This window comes from Gadus chalcogrammus, chromosome 10 (genome assembly GCF_026213295.1).
Source record: "Gadus chalcogrammus isolate NIFS_2021 chromosome 10, NIFS_Gcha_1.0, whole genome shotgun sequence".
Classification (NCBI taxonomy): domain Eukaryota; kingdom Metazoa; phylum Chordata; class Actinopteri; order Gadiformes; family Gadidae; genus Gadus; species Gadus chalcogrammus.
In genome coordinates, this window is record NC_079421.1 from 7,724,450 (window position 1) to 7,746,617 (window position 22,168).

Below are 22,168 nucleotides of genomic sequence, written 5' to 3' on the forward strand. Positions count from 1 at the left end.
GTTTTTGTGTATATTTGTCGAAAAAAACAGAAATATTTAGCAGGATCATTAGAAACAGCAAACTCAGGATCACTTTTTTGGGCAAATCGACACTAAAACAGGCTAAGGGGTGCACTCACACTAGGCCATCTGGCCGTGGCCGTGGCCGTTTTCACACCTAACCGTGCTCAAATCGAACTTCGAATATGATCTTTGGGCAAAAGTCAAAGCCCTATCACATAGAGACACACACGAACATTTTCAGCCATTTGTAGCCATGAAAAATTTGGCGGCTGCAGCAGCGATTTAGGTTTTGGCTTCATCAGCCAGCCATTATTCTCAAAACAAATGGCTTCGGGGTCTAGTGTGGGTGCAGGCCAGAGAACAATGGGGCCATTTGAGCACGGTTAGGTGTGAAAACGGCCAGCGGCCACGGCCAGATGGCCTAGTGTGAGTGCACCCTAAATGGACAAGCCTCTAAGCCTATCGACAACGACTGCAGAATGTGTCTGCGGCAAAGTATGCAAAAACCCGCGTGGCCTGAAGATCCACCAGGGCAAGATGAAATGCTTGTTGAAGGAGCAACTGATACAGCGCACAGGGATCACCCCTGATGAGACGCAGGAGGAGCCAGGCCCGGAATCACCCCACAGTGCTCGGAACCTCCACGTACCAGTAGCCCCAGACCCAGGCAGAGTAACCGAACATCGTCGGGTCAAGTGGCCTCCGGCCAGTAAGGAGAGACAGTGGCTCCAGTTCGATGATGATGTGGATACGATCCTAGAATCAGCAGCCAAGGGCGACACAGACGGGAAGCTCAAAACCATGGCAACCATCATCATCAGCCTTGCTGTCGAGAGGTTTGGTACAGTGAAGAAGTTGGGTACCAAGACCCCCTACATGAACAACCGTAGGGCAGAGAAGATCAGCCAGTTAAGGCAGGAGCTGCGGGTCCTGAAGCGGCAGTACAAGGTAGCACGAGAAGAGGAAAGGGATGCACTATCAGAACTTCGCGGCATCCTCAGGAACAAGCTCACCACTCTTCGAAGGGCAGAATGGCACAGACGGCGGGGGAAGGAGAGGGCCAAGAGGCGGTCTGCCTTCATCGCAAACCCCTTTGGAGTCACCAAGCAGTTGCTTGGGCAAAAACTAAGTGGAAACCTCGTTTGTCCCAAAGAGGAGATTGACAACCATCTCTGCAACACATACATTGATGCTGCTTGGGAGGAAGAACTAGGTCCCTACAGATCTTTGATAGACCCCCCAGGACCCACCACAGACTTCAACAGCAAGGAGCCCAGTTGGAAGGAGATTCAGGAAGTTGTCAAGGCAGCCAGAGCCAGTTCAGCCCCTGGACCAAGCGGAGTGCCCTACAAACTATACAAGAGGTGTCCCAGACTCCTTCACCGGCTGTGGAAGATCCTCAGGGTTATCTGGAGGAGGGGAAAGGTAGCCCAACAATGGAGATTTGCAGAAGGTGTCTGGATTCCCAAGGAGGAGAATGCTAAGAACATCGAGCAGTTCAGAACGATCTCGCTGCTCAGCGTTGAGGGGAAGATATTCTTCGCCATCCTATCCCGTCGGTTGACGGAGTTCCTCCTGAAGAACGAGTACATCGACACCTCTGTAAAGAAGGGCGGAATCCCAAAGGTGCCAGGATGCCTCGAACATACAGGTGTGGTCACACAGTTGATCAGAGAGGCAAGAGAAGGGAAAGGAGACCTAGCAGTGCTGTGGCTCGATCTCACCAACGCTTATGGATCCATTCCTCATAAGCTAGTGGAAACAGCACTGGACCGGCACCATGTCCCAGGTAAAATTAGGGACCTTATCTTGGACTATTACAAGAGTTTCAAGCTGAGAGTCACCTCTGGGACAGTCACTTCTGAGTGGCATCGGCTGGAGAAAGGGATCATCACTGGATGCACTATTTCAGTGATTCTCTTTGCCTTGGCCATGAACATGCTGGTCAAGTCAGCAGAAGTCGAGTGCAGAGGTCCGCTCACCAAGTCTGGAGTCCGCCAGCCCCCCATCAGAGCCTTTATGGACGACCTGACAGTAACGACGACGTCAGTGCCGGGGTGCCGATGGATCCTTCAGGGCTTGGAGAAGATCATCACCTGGGCTCGGATGTGTTTCAAGCCTGCAAAATCTAGGTCCCTGGTGCTCAAGAGAGGGAAAGTGACTGACAAGTTCCGCTTCTCTCTGGACGGCACCCAGATTCCATCAGTCACGAGAAACCCATCAAGAGCCTCGGAAAGACCTTTGATTGCACCCTGAAGGACGCTGCATCCATCAAGGCCACAAATCGGGAGCTGGAGGCGTGGCTGACAGCAGTGGACAAGTCGGGTCTGCCTGGTAAATTCAAGGCCTGGATTTACCAGCATGGTGTTCTCCCCAGGATTCTGTGGCCCCTGCTTGTGTACGAGTTCCCAATAACAACAGTACAGGGCTTCGAGAGGAGGATCAGCCGTTACCTCCGTAGATGGCTGGGCCTGCCACGAAGCCTGAGTAGCATCGCTCTATACGGGCACAACAACAAACTGAAGCTCCCCATTAGCAGCCTGAATGAGGAGTTCATGGTAACCCGTGCAAGAGAGGTGCTGCAGTACAGGGAATCCAGTGATCCAAAGGTCTCCCAGGCTGGCATCGAAGTCAGGACTGGAAGGAAGTGGAGGGTGCAGGAAGCAGTCGAGCAGGCGGAGTCACGCTTGCGTCACAGCGTGCTGGTCGGCCCAGTGGCATCTGGACGAGCAGGGCTTGGTAGCGTTGCAACCACACGCTACGACAAAGCCCTGGGCAAAGACAGACGCCGATTGGTCCAAGAGGAAGTGAGAACTGGCGTGGAGGAACTGCGTGCTAGCCAGATGGTGGGGATGCGACAGCAAGGCGCATGGACGAGATGGGAACAGGCAGTGGACCGCAAGATCTCCTGGTCTGAGCTTTGGCAAGCTGAGCCTTACCGGATCAAGTTCCTGATTGCGTCCGTCTATGACGTCTTGCCCAGCCCATCCAACCTCTTCTGCTGGGGCAAGGTTGACGCACCATCATGTCCTTTGTGCCTCAGAAGGGGAACGCTAGAGCACATCCTCAGCTGTTGCTCCAAAGCCCTGGGAGAAGGACGCTACACTTGGCGCCACGACCAGGTGCTGAAGGCGATAGCAGAAACCATCTTAACCAGCATCACCCAGAACAAGCCTCTCCGACCAGCAAGGCAGGCGATTTCTTTCATTCGAGCAGGGGAGAAGCCTAAGCCCAAGCCAAGGGGGGCAGCGGGACTCCTTGGAACCGCACCGGACTGGCAGATGAAGGCCGACCTGGGGAAGCAGCTCAGATTCCCAGAGCAAATCGTGGAAACCACCCTGAGACCAGACATAGTTCTGTTCTCAGATTCAACCAAACAGGTGGTCCTACTGGAGCTGACAGTTCCCTGGGAGGAGCGCATGGAAGAGGCCAATGAGAGGAAGCGTGCCAAGTATGCCAACTTAGTGGAGGAGTGCCGCAGACGGGGGTGGCGTGCCCGGTGTGTGCCAATAGAGGTGGGCTGTAGAGGCTTTGCAGCGCGATCTCTCTGCAAAGCATACAGCATGCTTGGAGTCACAGGTGCACGTCAGAGAAAGGCCATCAAGACCACCAGAGAGGCAGCTGAGAAGGCCTCTAGATGGCTGTGGATCAAGAGGGGCGATCCGTGGGTACATGCTACTTAGACACAAGTTGGGACTTGATCAATCCCGGCTGGGTCGCCTGGTTGAGGGTGTATGATGTTGCGAGACCCGAAACACCCAATGACCCCAGGTTCCATCACTGATGATGTGTCTAAGTGCATCAATAGATGTATATTAAACTAGCCTAAGGCAAGGTTTTTCAAGTGTGTGTGTGTGTGTGGACCACTATTTTTAATCAAGGATTTTCGCGGACCACCTCATAATACTCATAATTAAATATGTCTACACACAGTCCTACCTGAATTACCCGCCCCTCTTAATAGGCCTAGTTTCACTAAAAACAACTGGTCATAGCATCAGTACAACAGGCTTGTTAAAAGGAAGTACTTTATATTTTATTGTGCTTTTCCACGGACCACATGCAGTACCGTCACGGAACACTGGTCCGCGGAATGACCCAACGATAAGGCCTTGATGTGCGTAAAAGCAAGGGCTATTTGGTTCTTTAACAATCCATCAAAAAAAAATCACATTTATTTACATTTCTGCCAATTTAATGTTTACTAGAACAATGAAGAAATGATGACCCGTTTAAGAACAATTTTATGTTTAAACCAATATAAAGACAGAGGAATTTGGCATCATAATTATTTAATATTTCTTTCACAGAGAAAGCAGCAAACATATGTATTTTTATATTATATTCTTAAATCAGTTATTACATCATAACTTTGTTTTCAGTTTGTATCATTACCATTGATAGTTCATATATAATATGTTTAAGGGATTGTTTACCACTCAATAAGAAAAGCTGGATTGTTGTGCAAAATATGAAAAGAAAGACAAGAAATCTAAAGTCAAACTTTCCTTCCCTTATCCACCGTCAACACTAGTGTTTTATACTCCTCCGCTCACTCACATACCCGTCATCACGGCTTGTTCTGGACACAAACACTAGCTACTAGCAGCCTTTATGCAAGATCAATTATGGAATGAATCATAATATATTAACGTATCCGAATAAAAAACTAAAACAGGGCCTCCAAAATCTTCGGGACTAACTGAGCCGGGTCACTTCTCCGTGAGCGAGAGCTGAAGGATCCGCTCCAACTCCTCGTCCTCCTCCTTGAACCTCCTGGGGAGAGAGACCAGCCGTAAGGAGAGAGACCAGCTGTTAGGAGACCAGCAGGGCTGTACGCTTACTTTTTAAAATGGTAGCACTGGTGCTAGCAAGCAAAAAAATTCAGTAGCACAAAAATAATTTTGTTAGCACACATACTATAGTCAAAAAAATAAAAAATATTCAGATACAACTATATGAACAGATTAGGACATGTATATACAAAAGTAACACAATATGAACAAATTCAACAACAGTAAAGTGACAATGAACATATTAAATAGTAAAGTGACTATGAGAGCCTCTTTTAAAACATCAGCAGCCAGAAGTGGTGAACACATTCAACAAAATTAAGTAATTTACAAATTGAATGTACAAATGTAACAAACACTTATTTATTAACCTCTGATGTCCTTTCCCCTACCTCCACGTAATAGTTACAAAACATAGACTTCTTGGATTGGTCGTAGACCAGCCAATTGAACGTTTTTAACCACTGGGGGTTAAACCTGTACGTTTTCCCGTTGGCCGAGACGGAGTCATGGGTGGAGTCGGCTTCGTCTGAAGGTGCCGGTTCCCTGGTTGTGGTCGCCGAGTCAATCTCTTCCATACGTGGATTTTTTTCAAAGTTTCTATCTTTATTTGATGAAGAAGAACTTCTGAATACAGAGAAATACCTTTTCATTTTTCTGTTTTGCTTAAAAAGTGAATTTCCCGCGACCGTTACAAAGCCCCTCCTCAACGTGTGAATGTTCGGGAAATGTAGTTTTTTAGTAGTTGAGTGGAACTGGCGAGCCTATAATTCAAAATACATTTCCCTGCATGCATCGCTCCCATCATGTTCCCACACACTCGCGCTTAGCAGTGCCATTGAAAGCCGTACAGAAAGACGTATTTCTTTTCGCCACAGGTCCTTCTCACCCTTTCGCACCGGTGCGAGTGGACTTGTATTGTTCTTCGCACGTTATATATTTTAATAGCAAATGCGATCAAAACTGTCGCACTGTACAGCCGTTAGTAGAGAGATGAGCCGTTAGGAGAGAGACGGGCCGTTAGGGAGAGAGAAACGGGCCGTTAGGGGGAGAGAGACGGGCCGTTAGGGGGAGAGAGACGGGCCGTTAGGGGGAGAGAGACGGGCCGTTAGGGGGAGAGAGACGGGCCGTTAGGGGGAGAGAGACGGGCCGTTAGGGAGAGAGAGACGGGCCGTTAGGGAGAAAAAGAAGGGCCGTTAGGAGACAAGCTGCTCTCGGTGTACGTGACGGAGGAGGATTCACCTGTCGATCTCCACCTGCTCGCGGCATGACAGCTCCATGGCGATCTTCAGCTGCTCCTCGAAGCTGTGGAGGGGTAGCCCGGCGGGGGGCGGCTGGGGCGTGGCCTGACAGGGCGGGGCCAACGTGCTGTAGGAGGGCGGGGCCACAGCGGCCAGGTCGGCGGGCGAGGCCGAGGAGGAGGACAGGCTACGGTCGTCGGCCGCCCCACCCGGCTCCGCCCCCGGCAGTGCGATGGAGAGGGACTCCTGGATCGCCCTGAGAGAGAGAGAGAGAGAGAGAGAAAAAACCCGGGGGGAAATCGGGAAATCAACACAATTGATTTACAAAATAAAAAAATGAAATTACGTAACAAATTAAGAAGATAGAAAAAAATGCAGTAAGTATGAATGTATGCATATGTAGTCCCTTCCAGTAAATCAAAAAAGGACATTTTTGATTTGTTTCATTATGTGCATCTTATCCAGCAATAATTATTTTAATTGTGTAGTTTTGAAATTCAGGAAATTGAACCAACATATGTATCCTACACATATATACACTGTACACATATACAGTTCAAAAGGCCCAACCTGTTATGATTTAATGCCCTTATGTGACGTTTATATTTATGATAAATGGCATGTCCCCTGGCCAGCAGGAAAGTGGCAGAGCAGTGGCATTATATTTATAGGCTAACTAGAATTGCCATCCCTGAAGGTATTGCGGTGTGAATGCTGACGCTGAAATGCTCCGCTACACTGCAGAAGCTGAACGTTAAAGAATCATTACACTGAATCTAGGAAATCTGCTTAACATTTTGAAGGTAGAATGAAGTCTGTAGAATGAAGTATGAATGAGTTGAAGGGTTTTGAAGTCATACTTCTAACGTCTGCTGCTGCTGAAATGCTCCGCTACACTGCTGAAGCTGAATGTTGAATCAATACACTGAATCTAAGAAATCTGCTGAACATTTTGATAGTACAATGAAGTCTGTAGGATGAAGGGTTTTGAAGTCTCACCGCTAACGTCATCGCTGACGCTAACGTCAGCAATAACGCTAATGTCAGCGCTACACTAACGTCAACGCTAACGCTAACGACTATACTACCCTCCCCCACGGTGACTTTAACCAGACTCCAGAGTGGTGTTGGCTACTGATATCTCAACGAGCAACAGCTGAGGCAAACGGTTAGCGTGAGACCAACTGAAAACGAATCCGTAATGAAACTAAAACTGATTATGAATAAAGTATAAATTATATCGAAATTCTTTTGAAACATTATTGAAGATACAAATGTGTAGATGTAGTGCCGAGAGACAGGAGTCGGAGGCGGAGTATCCAGAACTGAGTTTTTATTAAACACCACTTAAACCAGCACGTTCGAAAGTCAATGAGGACTCAACTGAGATGGTCGTTCGGTCTGCCTAAAGCGTCCGTGCTAAACACATCCCCCCCACCCATAGTTCCGATGGGGTGAATTATGTTAATCACCACACAAGCCCCCCCAGAATTCACCCATAGTCAAAGTCCTTGTGACGGGAAGGGGCGACGGATGACAGGGGTCGAGGCGGAGGAAGCAGCAGGCACGTCGGTGTCGTCCACCAACTCAGAGGTCCCGGGGGTCAACGAGGTCGAGGGAGTCTCAACGGTAAGCGGGGGGTGCGGCGCAGGCGGACGGGGTTGCGCTACCTCCATCGGCCTGGAAACGTCCACGTTAGCCGGCTTAATCCTATCCCAGGAAACGGTCTCAGGTCTACCCCGACGTCTAGGCACGTCTACCACCAGGTACTTGTTGCCGTGGCGTAAAATCCTGAACTGGCCATTGTAAGGAGGGCGTAGGGGATCACGGTGTGCGTCATTGCGAATGAAAACATAGCCCACCATGCACACCTGCGAAAAGCGGGAGTGCCGTGTTGCAACGTGGGAACGGGCGCGAAAACCTTGGCGGTCTCCAGGAGGGAGGTACGTTGACCGGCCGCCGACAAGGGAACCGAGGCGTTAGGAATAAAATCCCCCGGCACTCGTAGGGCCTGCCTGTAGACCAGCTCCGCCGATGAGGACTGTAGGTCCTCCTCAGGGGCGCACCTGAGGCCGAGCATTACCCATGGCAGCCTATCCACCCAGTTGCCGTCCTTCAAGCTGGCTCGTAGGGCCGCCTTCATGGAACGGTGGAAACGTTCGCACAAGCCGTTAGCCTGGGGGTGATAGGCGGTAGTGCGGTGCAGCTTGACCCCCAACCCTTCAGCCACCACGTTCCAAAGTTCCGAGGTGAACTTTGGGCCCCGTCTGAGGAGAGGTCTGAAGGAGTCCCAAAGCTCCTCGACGTCGAGGAGGAGAGGGGAACCGCTTCAGTCCAGCGGGTCGTCCTGTCGACCATGGTGAAGAGGTAGGTAAACCCGTGAGAGGAGGGAAGCGGTCCAACAAGGTCGACGTTGACATGGTCGAACCTCCTCTCGAGAACAGTAAACTCCATATTAAGGGGTCCTTAATATGGCGGTGCATCTTGGACCGTTGACAGTCAACACATGAGCTGACCCAAGCACTGACGTCCCTTCTAAGCCCCTGCCACACAAACCTCTGGGAAACCAATTTTACCAACGGCTTCCTGCCGGGGTGGGAAAGGCCATGTAACGCCTCAAAAACGGGACCAGCGGTCGCGATTGGCCTGTCGAGACGTTGCGCTTCACATCTGAGATGCCAACCGCAACCTCCTCCAGGCGCAAACCCATATCCAAATTCCTTAAGGTCTGGACTGCGAGGTCGGAGGCCTGGTCTGCGCTCATACGGACGTTATCCAGGCCCAGTTGGACGGCTCCAATGACTGTCCTGGAGAGGCAGTCTTCAACCACGTTGGACTTGCCAGCATGGGTCAGATGTCTGTGGTGTACTCAGAGATGTACGAAAGCTGGCGCTGCTGGCGGGCGGACCACGGTTCCGCCACCTTGGACATGCAAAATGTTAGTGGCTTGTGGTCCACGAAAGCCGCAAACTCTCGGCCTCCAGGAGGAAAGGAAGTGGCGGATCGCCAGCCGGAGTCCAAGGAGTTCCCTGTCGAACGCACTGTATTTGCGCTCCCTGGGGGTCAACTGGCGACAGAAAAAGGCGAGCGGCTGCCAGGCACCATCGACCCATTGTTCGTGCACCGCGCCGACGGCGTAGTCAGACGCGTCGGTGGTGATGGCGATCGGGGCATTATGCCTGGATGTGCGGGATTGAGTAGGTCGGGTGTGGTACCGTCGTTCAGGCAGCGGTAATCTCCACAAGGTCGCCAATGAACAATGTGGATTGTATGCTGCCTCACCACGGGCGCATGGAAACGAGGAAAACGTCTGTGCGTCCACCAGGCGGTTGTTTATGACGCCCACCAGCAGATAGTGCGCACAAAGGAAATCTGCGCCGAGGAGGGGAAAAGAGATGTTGGCCGTGACGAAATCCCACTTGAATCGCTGGTCTCCAAAGCACAGGTCTGCAGTCTTTTGCCGCTTTTCCACTGCACATGTAGCTCGACTCGACTCGACTCAACACGACTCGACACGACTCGACACGCCAGCAGCACGGGTCGTTTTCCACCGCAAATAGTACCTCCTGGACGTGGGCGGGGTCGGCTGCGCGAAAGGGCCGTGACGTATTTTTGTACGCGACGCAAACAACACCTACGCAACCCACACATGGAGAGAACCCACATAACATCAATGGAGGACATCGATAACATTAATATTATTAGCTGGCATGTTGAAGAAGTTGAAGAAGTGGAATATGTTGGCCGCGGCGCTGCTATGGCTGTTACCAGCATGGTTGCCATGTCGCTCTCGTGACTTCGTCACACTCTCTGGCCAATCAGTGGCCAGCCGTCTGCCGACGTCACCTTTGAGCATCGGCTCAGCCGCTTGGAACCTAGAGCGAGGCGGTACTAGAAAAAGCAGCCACTTCAGGTACCAGATACCATGTTTTTGCGGTGGAAACGCAAAAAATGCGAGCTGAGTCGAGTCGAGTCGTGTCGAGCTGGTACCATGCAGTGGAAAAGCGGCATTTGTGCCATACGGTCGGATGGGGGTGTGGTTAGCGAACTTCAACTGCGGGCCGTGGCCGCCAGGCGCGGTGTCCTCCACTGTAGCCGGCAGGACGCGTCGGTGTCAAAAAGAAACTTGCGTCCGGAGAGTGTGTCCCTGATGGACAATAGCCGGGTTGACGTGGCTGCACTCACGGCCACTAATGAGCGCAAGCCTTGGCGTTTAACGTTGGTTTGAAGTTGCAGGGGGACCGGCACCTCTTTGCTTTTGTGCCGAAACGCATGTGCAAATTCCTGTGCTGGCGCGGCCTTCGGCGGCTACCGGAGTTCTGTTGGCTAGCCTGTCATTGTCCGGTGGTTGACACTGCTTGTTTGGGCTAGCACCTCGGGTACGAAACTCTGAGTATCCAGGAAATATCGGTCGACTTCTTCTGCCAACGTGCGTGGGTCGGTAATCCTTTTGCCCGTGAGCGCCGTCCGGACCTGTGGTGGCATGTGTTGGAGGAACAGCTTCATGAAGAGGAAGTTAGGCTCCTCCGTACCCAGCAGGTTGAGCATCATCTCCATATGCTCGGAGGGTTTGCTGTCCCCGAGGCCTCGAATAGTCAACAACCGTTTGGCCCGCTCTGACTGGGACAGCTCAAAAGTCTTCAACAGGAAGGCTTTGAGGTCTCTGTATTTGCCCTGGTTCGGGGGATTTACTATGAAACTCGCCGCCCGGTTCGCAGTGGATCTCACCAGCGCCGACACGACGTGGTGATAGCGCACAGTTTCGTCTGCGACGTCACTGATAGCCAACCGCGCCTCCGTCTGTAAATTATGTTAATCACCACATAGATCTGTTTAATTGTTTGAACGATGGTAAACGGGTGAAATTTGACCAAGTTATGATGTGTTGAAGAGGATGAAGCATGAATCAGCGTTTTTTGAATTTTCCAATGGGAATGAATGGGGGAATTTTGGGTGAAAAACCTTGAATATCCTTGGAATTATGAATTATATGAATACAGAAAAGAATAGTACAATAGTACTAACGGAGCTGAACGTTTTAATGTTTGTTTCTTTCAGCATTCACACCAATTAGCTTCATATTGGACTGGTTACAGAAATAAAGAGAAACAGCTCCATTACCACCAGGCTCATTCAATCTGGCCCACTAATCATCCTCCTATATAATTGACTGACTCATTAATGAGTCAGTCACTCACTCTCCGCCTCAAGATGTTGTGTGGTGAGCGTTCTGGCGCAGATTGGCTGCCGTGCATCACCCAAGTGGGTGGTTCGTGAGGTCCCCCCTTCACTGTCGAGTGTCTTTGAGTGTCTAGAAAAGCCCTATATAAATTCAATCCATTATTATTATTATTATTATTATTATTATTATTAGTACAAAATACCCAAATAGGCAACAGCACTTTCCAAGTGACAAATTATCTTTATCCAATAGAGAATTGACTGCGGTGAATTAAGCGGAGGCTTCATGGCTAATGAACGGCCTCATTAGAAGTCCATGAACAGTGGTTGATCCTGCCTGTCTAACAAGGCCATAGTTATCTCAGCTACATAAATGTGAACTTTCCTTGCACGGGTTTGGTTGCGCAAACTCCAAAACACTTGCGCAAGTCAAGGAGTAGGAGCTAACCTCTGTGAACGCCAAAGTTAGAAAGTTACGCCAAAGAATACAAACACTGCGTATACCACCATTAGGTAAACCACCGTTTACTGCATTAAGCCCAGTTCAGACCAAAGATTTGCCTCGCAACGACTTGCAACGAGACTGTTTTGAAACGTCGCAGGGGAAAAGTTTCAGCAATGTGAACTGGTCGTTGCAGCGCGGCTGATGCCGTTGCAAGGAGTCGCAAGGAGTCGCCAGAGCAGAGATTGAACATGTCAAATCGCCTGGTCCAGTTTTAAGACGCAACAACGTAGCTATTTCTCTTCAGCCAATCAGGACACAGCACAGAACAACTTGTATGTCACAGCCTTAAGACTTTTTTATGGTCCCATGTTCCCGCAACGCAATGATCACGCAGACGCTCCAAAGCAGTTGTGAACGTTTATGGTTCTACGTCGGGTTTTAGTTAGCGGGCAAATCACAGCCCTTGCTGCTGCGTCACCTCGATGGAAGGTTACGATGATTGGGAGGCACACATCCGGCCAATGCTTTTGACGCAAGGAGGGTCCGTAAGGACGTAAGCGGTCCGTAATGCCCCGTTTACACCATCCCGCTAATGGCTGCTAATGGCCGATGGACCACCGATGTGGAAGTCGGGGTGATTCGGGTGACATCGGGCTAAAAAATTATGATCGGGTCAATTTATCGGGGTAGCATTTACACATACCCGATGTTATAACGATAACATAACGATTTATGCCAGGGAAGACACCCGAAGTGCGTTTGGCGTCATTTGACGTCATTTTGAATGACGCCAAACACGTCAAATTACGTGTTTGGCGTCATTTGGCGTCATTTCGGGAGAAGGAAAAGGGGAGACTGGTTTAGACTGATATTTATTTAGATATTTATTTATATTACAATAGCGATTTTATAATAATAGAACGCCGGTTCTAAATGGGCGAAGTACCCTGTAATTATAAAAGTAGGACATCCATCCATCACCCCCTATTTATACCCAAGTGGCAGATTGAGGGTCTTCCTTAACACAATCTGGTCACTCACAATCGTTATTTGTCTAGGGTTCTCGAGGGTCTTTTGTGTGTTGAGGGCCCACTATCGGGTAGGTGTAAACAGGGCATAAACCTCTTGCGTTGCGGGAACGTGGAACCATAAAAAGCCCTTTACTCCGTCCCGGTCCCGTACTGTCCACAGTACACGTTAGCTATAACCGTTGTTATGGTTATATGCAGCCATTCCAACATGCCCCCATTCCGACACCTTTTAGTAGGCCTACTGCCATTCCGACAGTCTACCAATCAACTTCAGGTCAACATTGGGGGATCATAAATATTTCGTTCAAATGTAGTAGCAAAAAGAAATAGCCATTTCAGTATTATTTCTGAAATTTCTTTGATTAATTCCAAATTTTGGTTGTGATGATGTATGAAATACCCCATTCCATCAATTGACAGCTACATTTTACAAGTGTGTAATTAATGGCGGGGCATGCACTAATTTAACATGCCCTGGGAATGTATGAATATTCTATGAAACTTAAAACCGGACCATTTATTCGTTAGAGTTGGATTTAAACTCAATTGGAACAAAATTAATTGTTTGGAGTACTGTGCTAGGGCGAATCAAGGAATGGGCGCAGTATCTGCCCAAAAGCAATACAATGCGCTTTACAAAGGAGAAAGGCCAGAATATAGCCCAGAGCCACCCCTTTACACACACACATTCTCAAAGGGGATCAATAAAAATATTTTTTGCCCATAGAAGGCTCTCTACAAAGATTGGCGTAGGCACCCTGTTTCTGCCGCTGAAGTAGGCCTACCCAACTGCGGCTCCATATTCTCGGCTTTCTAACTCGCCGTCTTCTCCTTTTAATTAGGCCTTTTTTCACATTGCCAAGCTGGATCGGCCGCGGCTTGGCACGCCCCGCGATTTCACTGTCTTATCTCAAGTTTCCTGTAGGCTATAAAACCGAGGGGCTAAAATCCCCGTTCGTCACGGCACAGGCTTTCTTGGTTCACTGGAGAAGGCCCCCCCCCCCCCCCCCCAGGCAATTTACCTCGGGCAGTGTAAACGCGCCGACTGTGCCGCGAAAAGGGAGTACATAAGACGGCATACTTGGCAGTGTAAAAACGCCTACAGTAATACAAAACAAATCGCAGTTAGGCTACTTTTTAGCGTGACGCTGTTGCGGCTCTCGGCTGTGCCAGAGCGTTCACAGTTGCTAGGGAAACCAGTTGACGTCGCCCCCCGGTGCAGCAGTGTGAACTGCCCAGTTTTTAGAACATCTCAGCCCGTCTCCTCACAAGGAGTCGCAAGGAGTTGTAAGTTGCAAGCAGTTGCGTCGCAAATCTTTGGTCTGAACTGGCCTTTAGAGCTACTTTTCTCTCCTTTCAGAAACAGTACAGTACCTCTCCAGCTGACAGTCATCCTCATAAAGGGGAGATGGGGGCACCGGGCGGGTGTTGGTCAAGGCCTCCCAGATGGTCACCTGGAGAGGACACACACACACACACACACACACACACACACACACACACACACACACACACACACACACACACACACACACACACACACACACACACACACACACACACACACACACACACACACACACACACACTTTAGTAGGCAGGACAGTTTAGGAGGGGAAAGCTGATGCTCACATGAACCTTTGAATCACTGGTCAGGGCAAAACACATCAACACACACTGCAGTTGCAGAAGTTCAATGCAATACTAATTCACCAAGATGGATAGCGGGGCTTTAACTATGTTCATCATAACTGAGACCCCGAGCTCAGACCTGGTTTCATTAGGGGGGGTCAGATCTGGTTTCATTAGGGGGTCAGACCTTGTTTCATTAGGGGGTTCAGACCTGGTTTCATTAGGGGGTTCAGTCCTAGTTTCATTAGGGGGTCGGACCTGGTTTCATTAGGGGGTTCAGACCTGGCTTCGTTAGGGGGTCAGACCTGGTGTCATTAGGGGGTTCAGACCTGGTTTCATTAGGGGGTTCAGACCTGGTTTCATTAGGGGGTCAGACCTGGTTTCATTAGGGGGGTCAGACCTGGTGTCATTAGGGGGTTCAGACCTGGTGTCATTAGGGGTTTCAGACCTGGTATCATTAGGGGGGTCAGACCTGGTTTCATTAGGGGGTTCAGGGGGTCTGGTGTCATTAGGGGTCATGGGGGGGTCATGGGGAGGTCTTTAGGGGGTCATAGGGGGGATCTGGTCGCTCTCCGTACCGGCGTCCAGGAGGCTCTTCTGGATGGTCTCATCAGGGGGGTCTGACCTGGTGTTATGGGGGGTAATCAGGGGGGTACCTGGTCGCTCTCCGTGCCGGCGTCCAGGAGGCTCTGCTGAATGGCGAACTGCAGCAGGTTGTCGTCGTCGTCGCGCATGGGCTCGCTGCGGCCGGGGCCCAGTGTGGCGTAGTCGGCCGGGGGCTCGAACACCGACGGGTCCACCTCACAGCTGACCCCCCCGTCGGGCTCCCCTGGGCCCAACGGAGGACAGCAGGAGACATGAACCATCACCATCATGATGATGACTTTATCTATTTTAATAGTATGTGTAATTGTGTATAAATAGGTGTAAAGAGGATATGGGAGGTCAAACACCAGACCCATCAAGATTGAGTGATTGAGTGAGTGAGTGAGCGAGCGAGTGAGCGCTCACCGGCCTCGGCTGCCCCCTCCTCGGGGGGGGTCACCGTGATGTTGTGGACCGGCTCGTCGCAGCCGCAGAGGTTACTGAATGTCACCCGGGCGTTGAGCACATGGAACAGCGGGATCTCTGAGGAGCACACCGAAGAACCACCTCAACCACTACTACCACCACAGACACAACCCCCCACTACCACAACACGGGGGTCTCCTCTGAACCACCTCAACCACTACAAACACACACATAGGGCCTCAGTGGAGAGACCCCCAACCACCAAACCCAAACCCAAACACACACACCAATCTTGACGGGGAAGCCGGGGGGTAGCCTCAGGGTGATGAAGTCCCTCAGCTTGGCGAAGTGGGCATTGGAGATGGCCATGAGGTCGATGATGGGCGTCACCTGCTCGGCCAGCGACAGGGGGTGGGCCTCGCTCAGCCACAGGGTGGCCTTGAACCTGGGGGGGATGGGGAGACCGGGTTTATCACACAGGGTGGCCTTGAACCTTGGGGGGGTTATTGCCTTGAACCTGGGAGGGGGAGACCGGGTTATTGCCTTGAACCTGGGGGGGGGGGCATTGCCTTGAACCTGGGGGAGACCGGGTTATTGCCTTGAACCTGGGGTGGGGAGACCGGGTTATTGCCTTGAACCTGGGGGGGGGGGGGGGGTTATTGCCTTGAACCTTGGGGGGGGTTATTACCTTGAACCTGGGGGGGGGGGGCAGTCCGGGTCCTTCTGCGTTGCCATGCCAACAGACAGGGGTACCACTAAACTGCGTTGCCATGGCGACAGACAGCGTACCTCTGGACTTTGCTGGTGAGCTCCACGGGGCGGCCGATGTCGCGGCCGTTCAGGGCGAACTCTGAGTCGAAGTACTCCTCCGCCGAGATGGCCGTAGGGTTGTGGGGGCTGGCACACTGCGACACGTTACCCTGAAGGAGACACACAGACATACACACACACACACCACAATTTATTCACGTGCCTCGCACAAACACAGTGTGTGTACAGGCTCAGTGTTGTGTAGGGGTGGTGGGAACACAGTGTGTGTCCAGGCTCAGTGGTGCGTAGCGGTGGTAGGGACACAGTGTGTGTCCAGGCTCAGTGTTGTGTAGCGGTGACGGGGACACAGTGTATGTACAGGCTCAGTGTTGCTTAGCGGTAGTGTAGCGTTGTGTAGCGGTGGTGCGGGTCCTTACCCCGTTGTGCGCTGTGTGCTGTTCAGCGATCCCCAGGAAGGACTGCAGGGGGGTCTTGGACCCTGGGAGCAAAGAACAACACTACAACACTGTGTGTGTGTGTGTGTGTGTGTGTGTGTGTGTGTGTGTGTGTGTGTGTGTGTGTGTGTGTGTGTGTGTGTGTGTGTGTGTGTGTGTGTGTGTGTCAGTTTTTAAAGTGAGGGAGGAAGGACTGCGTGCTTGGCTGCCATTGGCTTGCTTGCACCAATAGTAGCCTATTGTGGCATAACTATGTGACACAAGATGTTTCAGGGTGTTTTGCTGAACTATAAAATAGCAGGATGGGATAATTATGTGAATTGACACAAATCCACCAGTGGAAGTCCTTTGAAAGCTGGTGGGCGGCATGTATTGGACTACAATGGCAGAAGGAAAGGATGCGAAGCCAATTAGTCAAATCAGGCCTACTCTTGATTTGTAAAACTAAATTAATTAGTCAAGGACTATCATTGGGCCCGTTTTTGCTCTCAATGACTCAAGCTATTGGTTGTTATTTGGCTGTTTACTTTCAGCTACAATTGTTTTAAGAAAAAATAAAGACACAATACCAAAAGTGACGGCATTTAAAATGCATCATGCTCTGAATCATTCACTAACATCCTTTCCACAATATCAAAAAGAACGGTCAGAGTAACAAACAATTGAAAGAATAAGAACATTATTTCACAACTGTTCACATGGGCTGTAAGCCTACATTGTTTGAGGCAAATGTGGATGTTAATGGATGTTTCAGAATGTTGGTCATGGTGTTAAGCCAATTAAGATTGAGGGACTTCATTTATAGATCAACCCTCCTCGCTGGCTACGCAACCCCTCCCACCGGCCGAGGGCTACGGAAACGTCAATATAAGCGAACAGAGCCGCACTGTACCTCAACCAACAGGAGCGAACCGCTCGGTGGAAACGAGGCATTCGACTGAGCGGGTTTGTTGGTTCTCGTACCATAGACCTGAGGGGATAACCCCTCCCTCCGGGCTGCTCCACAGCCAGGACTCCTGCTTATTCGTTCATAGCGCAACCAGGGCTTCAGCCTATTCGTGAATAGACGTAGGCGAGATCCAGATCCCTTAGCTAGTCACACCCACTCAGAGGAGGACTTTCCTCCTCTCTCCCATTGAACCCCATGTTATTCACCGGCCGCCAACACTTTCGGGGAAATGAATGGGAGTCAATGGAGACTGAGGGAGGAACGTCCTCCCTGAAGTAATTGTCAATAGGCGATAGAGGGTGCTAATGTTCCTTTATCCAGGGAAACGAACATAACATATACAAAGGCATTAAAGTAGTCCTATTTAAGGGCATTAATTCATTAATGTAGTCTGAACAATCTACATTTTTTATTCTCAAAAATGTTAAGGAGGATCTTCCTCCTTCTCCTCACTGGAGAAGCCTCCACTGGTGTGTGTGTGTACCTTTACTCTTGGACTTGTCCTGGTCAGACAGGTGCTCCGTCCGCGAGCGTGTCACCAGCTCCACGTTGGTGGCACTGTACACCTGCAGGCAGAGGGCAGGGGCGTGACCGGGGACCATGGTAACAGGGACGGGGACGGGGGGGTTGGAGCCGTCCTCAGAGCTGCGGGTCTCTATGTGGAGCTGGGGGCCTCAGCGTAGAGCTGTGGACCTCAGCGCGGAGCTGTGGGCCTCAGCGCGGAGCTGTGGGCCTCAGCGCGGAGCTGTGGGCCTCAGCGCGGAGCTGTGGGCCTCAGCGCGGAGCTGTGGGCCTCAGCGCGGAGCTGTGGGCCTCAGCGCGGAGCTGGGGGCCTCAGCGCGGAGCTGGGGGCCCTCAGCTCAGAGCTGGGGCCCTCAGCTCAGAGCTGGGGCTCTCAGCTCAGAGCTGGGGCCCTCAGCTCAGAGCTGGGGCTCTCAGCATGGAGCTATGGGCCTCAGTGTGTCCCAGGGACCAGAGGGCTGCTCACCTTGGCCTCGTAGCCGCTGACCACCTCGCTCTTCTCTGAGCGCCAGCCCCAGATCCCCGACTTGTTCCTGGAGGACAGAAAAAGGTCAGGACCCAGCCTCATGATAACCAATATCAAATTCTGTACTCAATATGTCCTTCAATCAATGAGCAGCGAACCCAGCATATACATGCTGGGTATTTTTACAATTATAATTCGTAGTGTTGATCAGCAGAAAAAATGGTTCGCCAAAGACGTTGACGTCGTGAACCAGAGGCAAAAAATCCACTTTTCTTGACAGTGGTCATTATATGCTTAGCAACTGTGAATTATCCAAAAATAATTAACTGCCGGAAGTTGTGAAGGCCCATGCAAGTGAACGGAGCATTCCACAACATTGAGAAGAGCCGTGTAATAAATATAATATACATACCTGTTTATATATGAGTGGTGATCTCCAATGTTAGACCCTTTTAGTCATGTTTAATAGTTGAATCGTCGTGTGTAACAGCCAGATATATGTCTGTATGTCTGTCTGTCTATCCATCTACCTATATAAGCACTGTAAGAGAAGAGCTATTAAACAAACTGAACAGTGTATTCCGGCCGTTCCCCGTGGGGGGCCTGACCTCTCGAAAGCCACGTTGCGGGTGTTGAGGTGCGTGGAGACGATAGGGGCGGTCAGCCTCTGCGCCGTGTTCTCCTGCGACGGCTGCATGGCGGCTAGCAGGGAGGGCGCGTCTCGCGGGGACAGCACCAGCGGCTCCGTGTACACCACCTGCTTCTCGTGGTCCACCTCCATCACCACCGCCCCGTCATCTGCGGACACACCGGGCAGAGGCATTAGAGTACGGACTGTCTGAGAGCCTTATCAGGCACATCTGGAGGATAAGATGGCCTTGGTATTGTTGGATAAATGCATTGGGAATATATTTCCCTAAATTACTAAAGTATAGGAGGAATAGTGCATTGGAAATATGTTGTATGCCTCAACACACGCCGTAATATTACAAAATTATACAGACTTTGGAATCTTGTCTTATTGGACACCCCTCAGTTTGAACATTGACGAGGAACATTGGAGTGTTGCTTCCATTCCGATTTTCCACTAGATGGGAGTAGAGAGGCAGACCACTGAGGGCTCTCATTAAATACACTTCACTCGTTAAATTAAGAACACCAGTTGAATAACCGAGAACTGTTCAAATGAAGCCACGACAAGCTCCGCAGACAGCAGACCGAACCGTCTCCTTCTGAGAGGTATGTACCCAGATGCTCTGATTCCCAGAGGTTCTCCTGGCCCAGAGCCGTACCTCCGCCCTTGAAGATGTAGCTTCTGCGGCCTTTGAGCCATGTCATGTGCTCGAAGCCCAGCAGGGTGGTGTCAACGCGCAGACACGAGCCGCTCTTCCACACGCGGTACACGTCGCTGGGACACACCTTGGACACCAGAGGCACTGAGAGGGACACAGGTGGGGAGGGGAGGGAGACAGGGTGGAGAGAGGAGGGAGACAGAGAGGAGACAGCAAGATGAGGTTATCAGGAGTCATGAAGAAGAAGGTATGGATTAAGAGAGTGCAATAGATATGGGATTGTGGAGGGGCCAGAAGTGCAGTTGAAACAACCAAGGATTGAAATTGCCAATTAATTTGTATTGACAGAAGGATACACAAAAAAGGGATTATCATTTGGAAGAAACCCTCTGATATACCCACTGATACTATATTACCCTATGATATACTACAACTAGAGGAGGAAGAATGGCCTCACCCCAACTGGTGAACTCCCACTTCATCTCCACATAGAAGTCCCGGGCCTGTACACGATTGCAAAGGAAAAAAGATATAAACATAATTTAGGCACATGCTATGCAGTTCATTTTGATTACTGGACTGAAAATATGACAAACCACACGTACACATACAAATACACATATACAAACCTGCAGTTCTCCATCTCCCTCATGGTTAATGCTGACCTCTCCTCTGAGTCGTACCTGTCTCAGTTTGCTGAGCAGCTCCGGGATGCCGGCCAGTCTCTCTGTGGCCCGTTTGAAGTCTCTGTACTGAAGAACCAACTGAACCAGCTCTGGGTCGCCGGTGCTCACAGCCTCCTGCAGAACTGAAACAAGTTTCAGTAGAAAATTAGCAGGGTTTGTAATACAATGGACCAGACCATGATAGGAGATAGAAGGCAGGAACCGGCAGGTACTCACTGGTCCAGCTTTGTGCGTTGCAGTGTGTGGGGTCGGCAGTGTACCTCAGCAGGACCCGGGCTGACTCGAGGTGGCCCAGACACACTGCCAGCTCCAGCGGGGTGCGCCCTCGAGGATCCAAGCGCTCCACATCCTTCTGCAGAAGAAAGAACCAACCAAGAGTCCTTCACTTAATGCAGTCAGACACCTCAGGGGCACTTTGACCAGGTGGTTCATCCAGGAGTAAGAAACACTGCAACAATGTAATGCAAATGCCATTGAAATGGACCTCATTTTTCTGAAGTTCTCGGTCCAGTTCCAGATACTGGTTGTTCCAGACCAGGAGATGGAGAGGGAACGCCTCTAGGGCCATCGCTGTGTCCGCTGGATCCTCACAAAGATGTCGAAGGAACCACTTCCCGAAACAGAAGAACTGGATGTTAGGAGAAGCCCGTCCTTTTGGGCTGAACTGAGGAGTTAGCCTCCCTGATAACACCGCAGGGATGGTTAGCAGCTATTAGTCTGGTTATGTCAAAAACGACTTCACATGCGGTAACGTTAATACGTTCGAAATAGTGCCATTCTTCAAAACATGGTTAGTCACTCGTTGATATCTGACAGCTAGCTAGGAGCTAACGACGGCCACCGAGCCGATAACATCGATCTGCTCTCCGCACCTGGGATCCGCCTCCACTACAACCAGCTACAGCCGACAATGTGCCCGGTCAAAGCTGTCTATTGTGCAGGACATAGTTGGCTTTTATTTATTTTTTTAAAAACTGACATATGCCTCGTTTCTAACCCAGACAGTCTCCTCGTTGACAGTCATCTTCGGTTTATGTCATATTGTTGAGCTGTCAACAATACAGAAGATTCGGCCTGATGGTGATATCACATCCAGGTCACTGGAGTGGAGAGCATCCGATGTTGTTGATGACAGCTGCAGCAGAGGAGGACCCGAAACCCTCCGATTGGTCCACAGCTGTTCTGCCAGACATCGGCAAATATTCCTCCTGAAAGCCCAGGAAGTAGTTGGGATGCAAGTTATAGCGACATGGTATTATTTATTTCCCCATAATGTGTGTGGCTCCGTTTCCAGGTTAGGGGAGCAGCCAGGGTGGGGTAGTGGCTCCACAGAGCAGCCAGGGTGGGGTAGTGCCTCCACAGAGCAGCCAGGGTGGGATAGTGGCTCCACAGAGCAGCCAGGGTGGGATAGTGGCTCCACAGAGCAGCCAGGGTGGGGTAGTGGCTCCACAGAGCAGCCAGGGTGGGGTAGTGGCCCTATTGAGTAGACAGGGTAGTGGCTCCACAGAGCAGACAGGGTGAGGTAGAGGCTCTATAGAGCAGACAGGGTGGGGCAGTGGCTCTATAGAGACGACAGGGTGGGGTAGAGGCTCTATAGAGCAACCAGGGTGGGATAGTGGCTCCACAGAGTAGCCAGGGTGGGGTATGGGATCCACAGAAGAGGGTAAAGGGGTGGCAGGAATAACAGGGTAAACATTATGGATAAAGTGAT

The 22,168-nt window shown here is 50.7% G+C and overlaps 1 protein-coding gene across 2 annotated transcripts; it reads right to left on the reverse strand.

The window, feature by feature from the left end:
- Positions 1–3,949: 3,949 nt before the first annotated feature.
- On the reverse strand, positions 3,950–21,710 carry ankrd13d (ankyrin repeat domain 13 family, member D). 2 transcript variants are annotated; one of them, XM_056600627.1, is made up of 17 exons: positions 21,455–21,710; positions 20,942–21,067; positions 20,674–20,809; positions 20,455–20,579; positions 20,229–20,274; positions 19,772–19,915; positions 19,088–19,277; positions 18,480–18,546; positions 17,976–18,057; positions 16,525–16,586; positions 16,127–16,257; positions 15,625–15,782; positions 15,338–15,454; positions 14,983–15,155; positions 14,069–14,148; positions 6,039–6,293; positions 3,950–4,779 (listed from the first exon to the last, which is right to left on the reverse strand). In XM_056600627.1, exons 1-17 carry the CDS (start codon positions 21,479–21,481, stop codon positions 4,716–4,718), a joined length of 1,983 nt encoding a protein of 660 aa, XP_056456602.1. In that variant the 5' UTR covers positions 21,482–21,710; the 3' UTR covers positions 3,950–4,715. The 2 variants fall into 2 exon arrangements, with proteins under 2 accessions (XP_056456602.1, XP_056456603.1); XM_056600628.1 differs by having other exon boundaries at positions 3,951–4,779; positions 21,330–21,709.
- Positions 21,711–22,168: the final 458 nt, after the last annotated feature.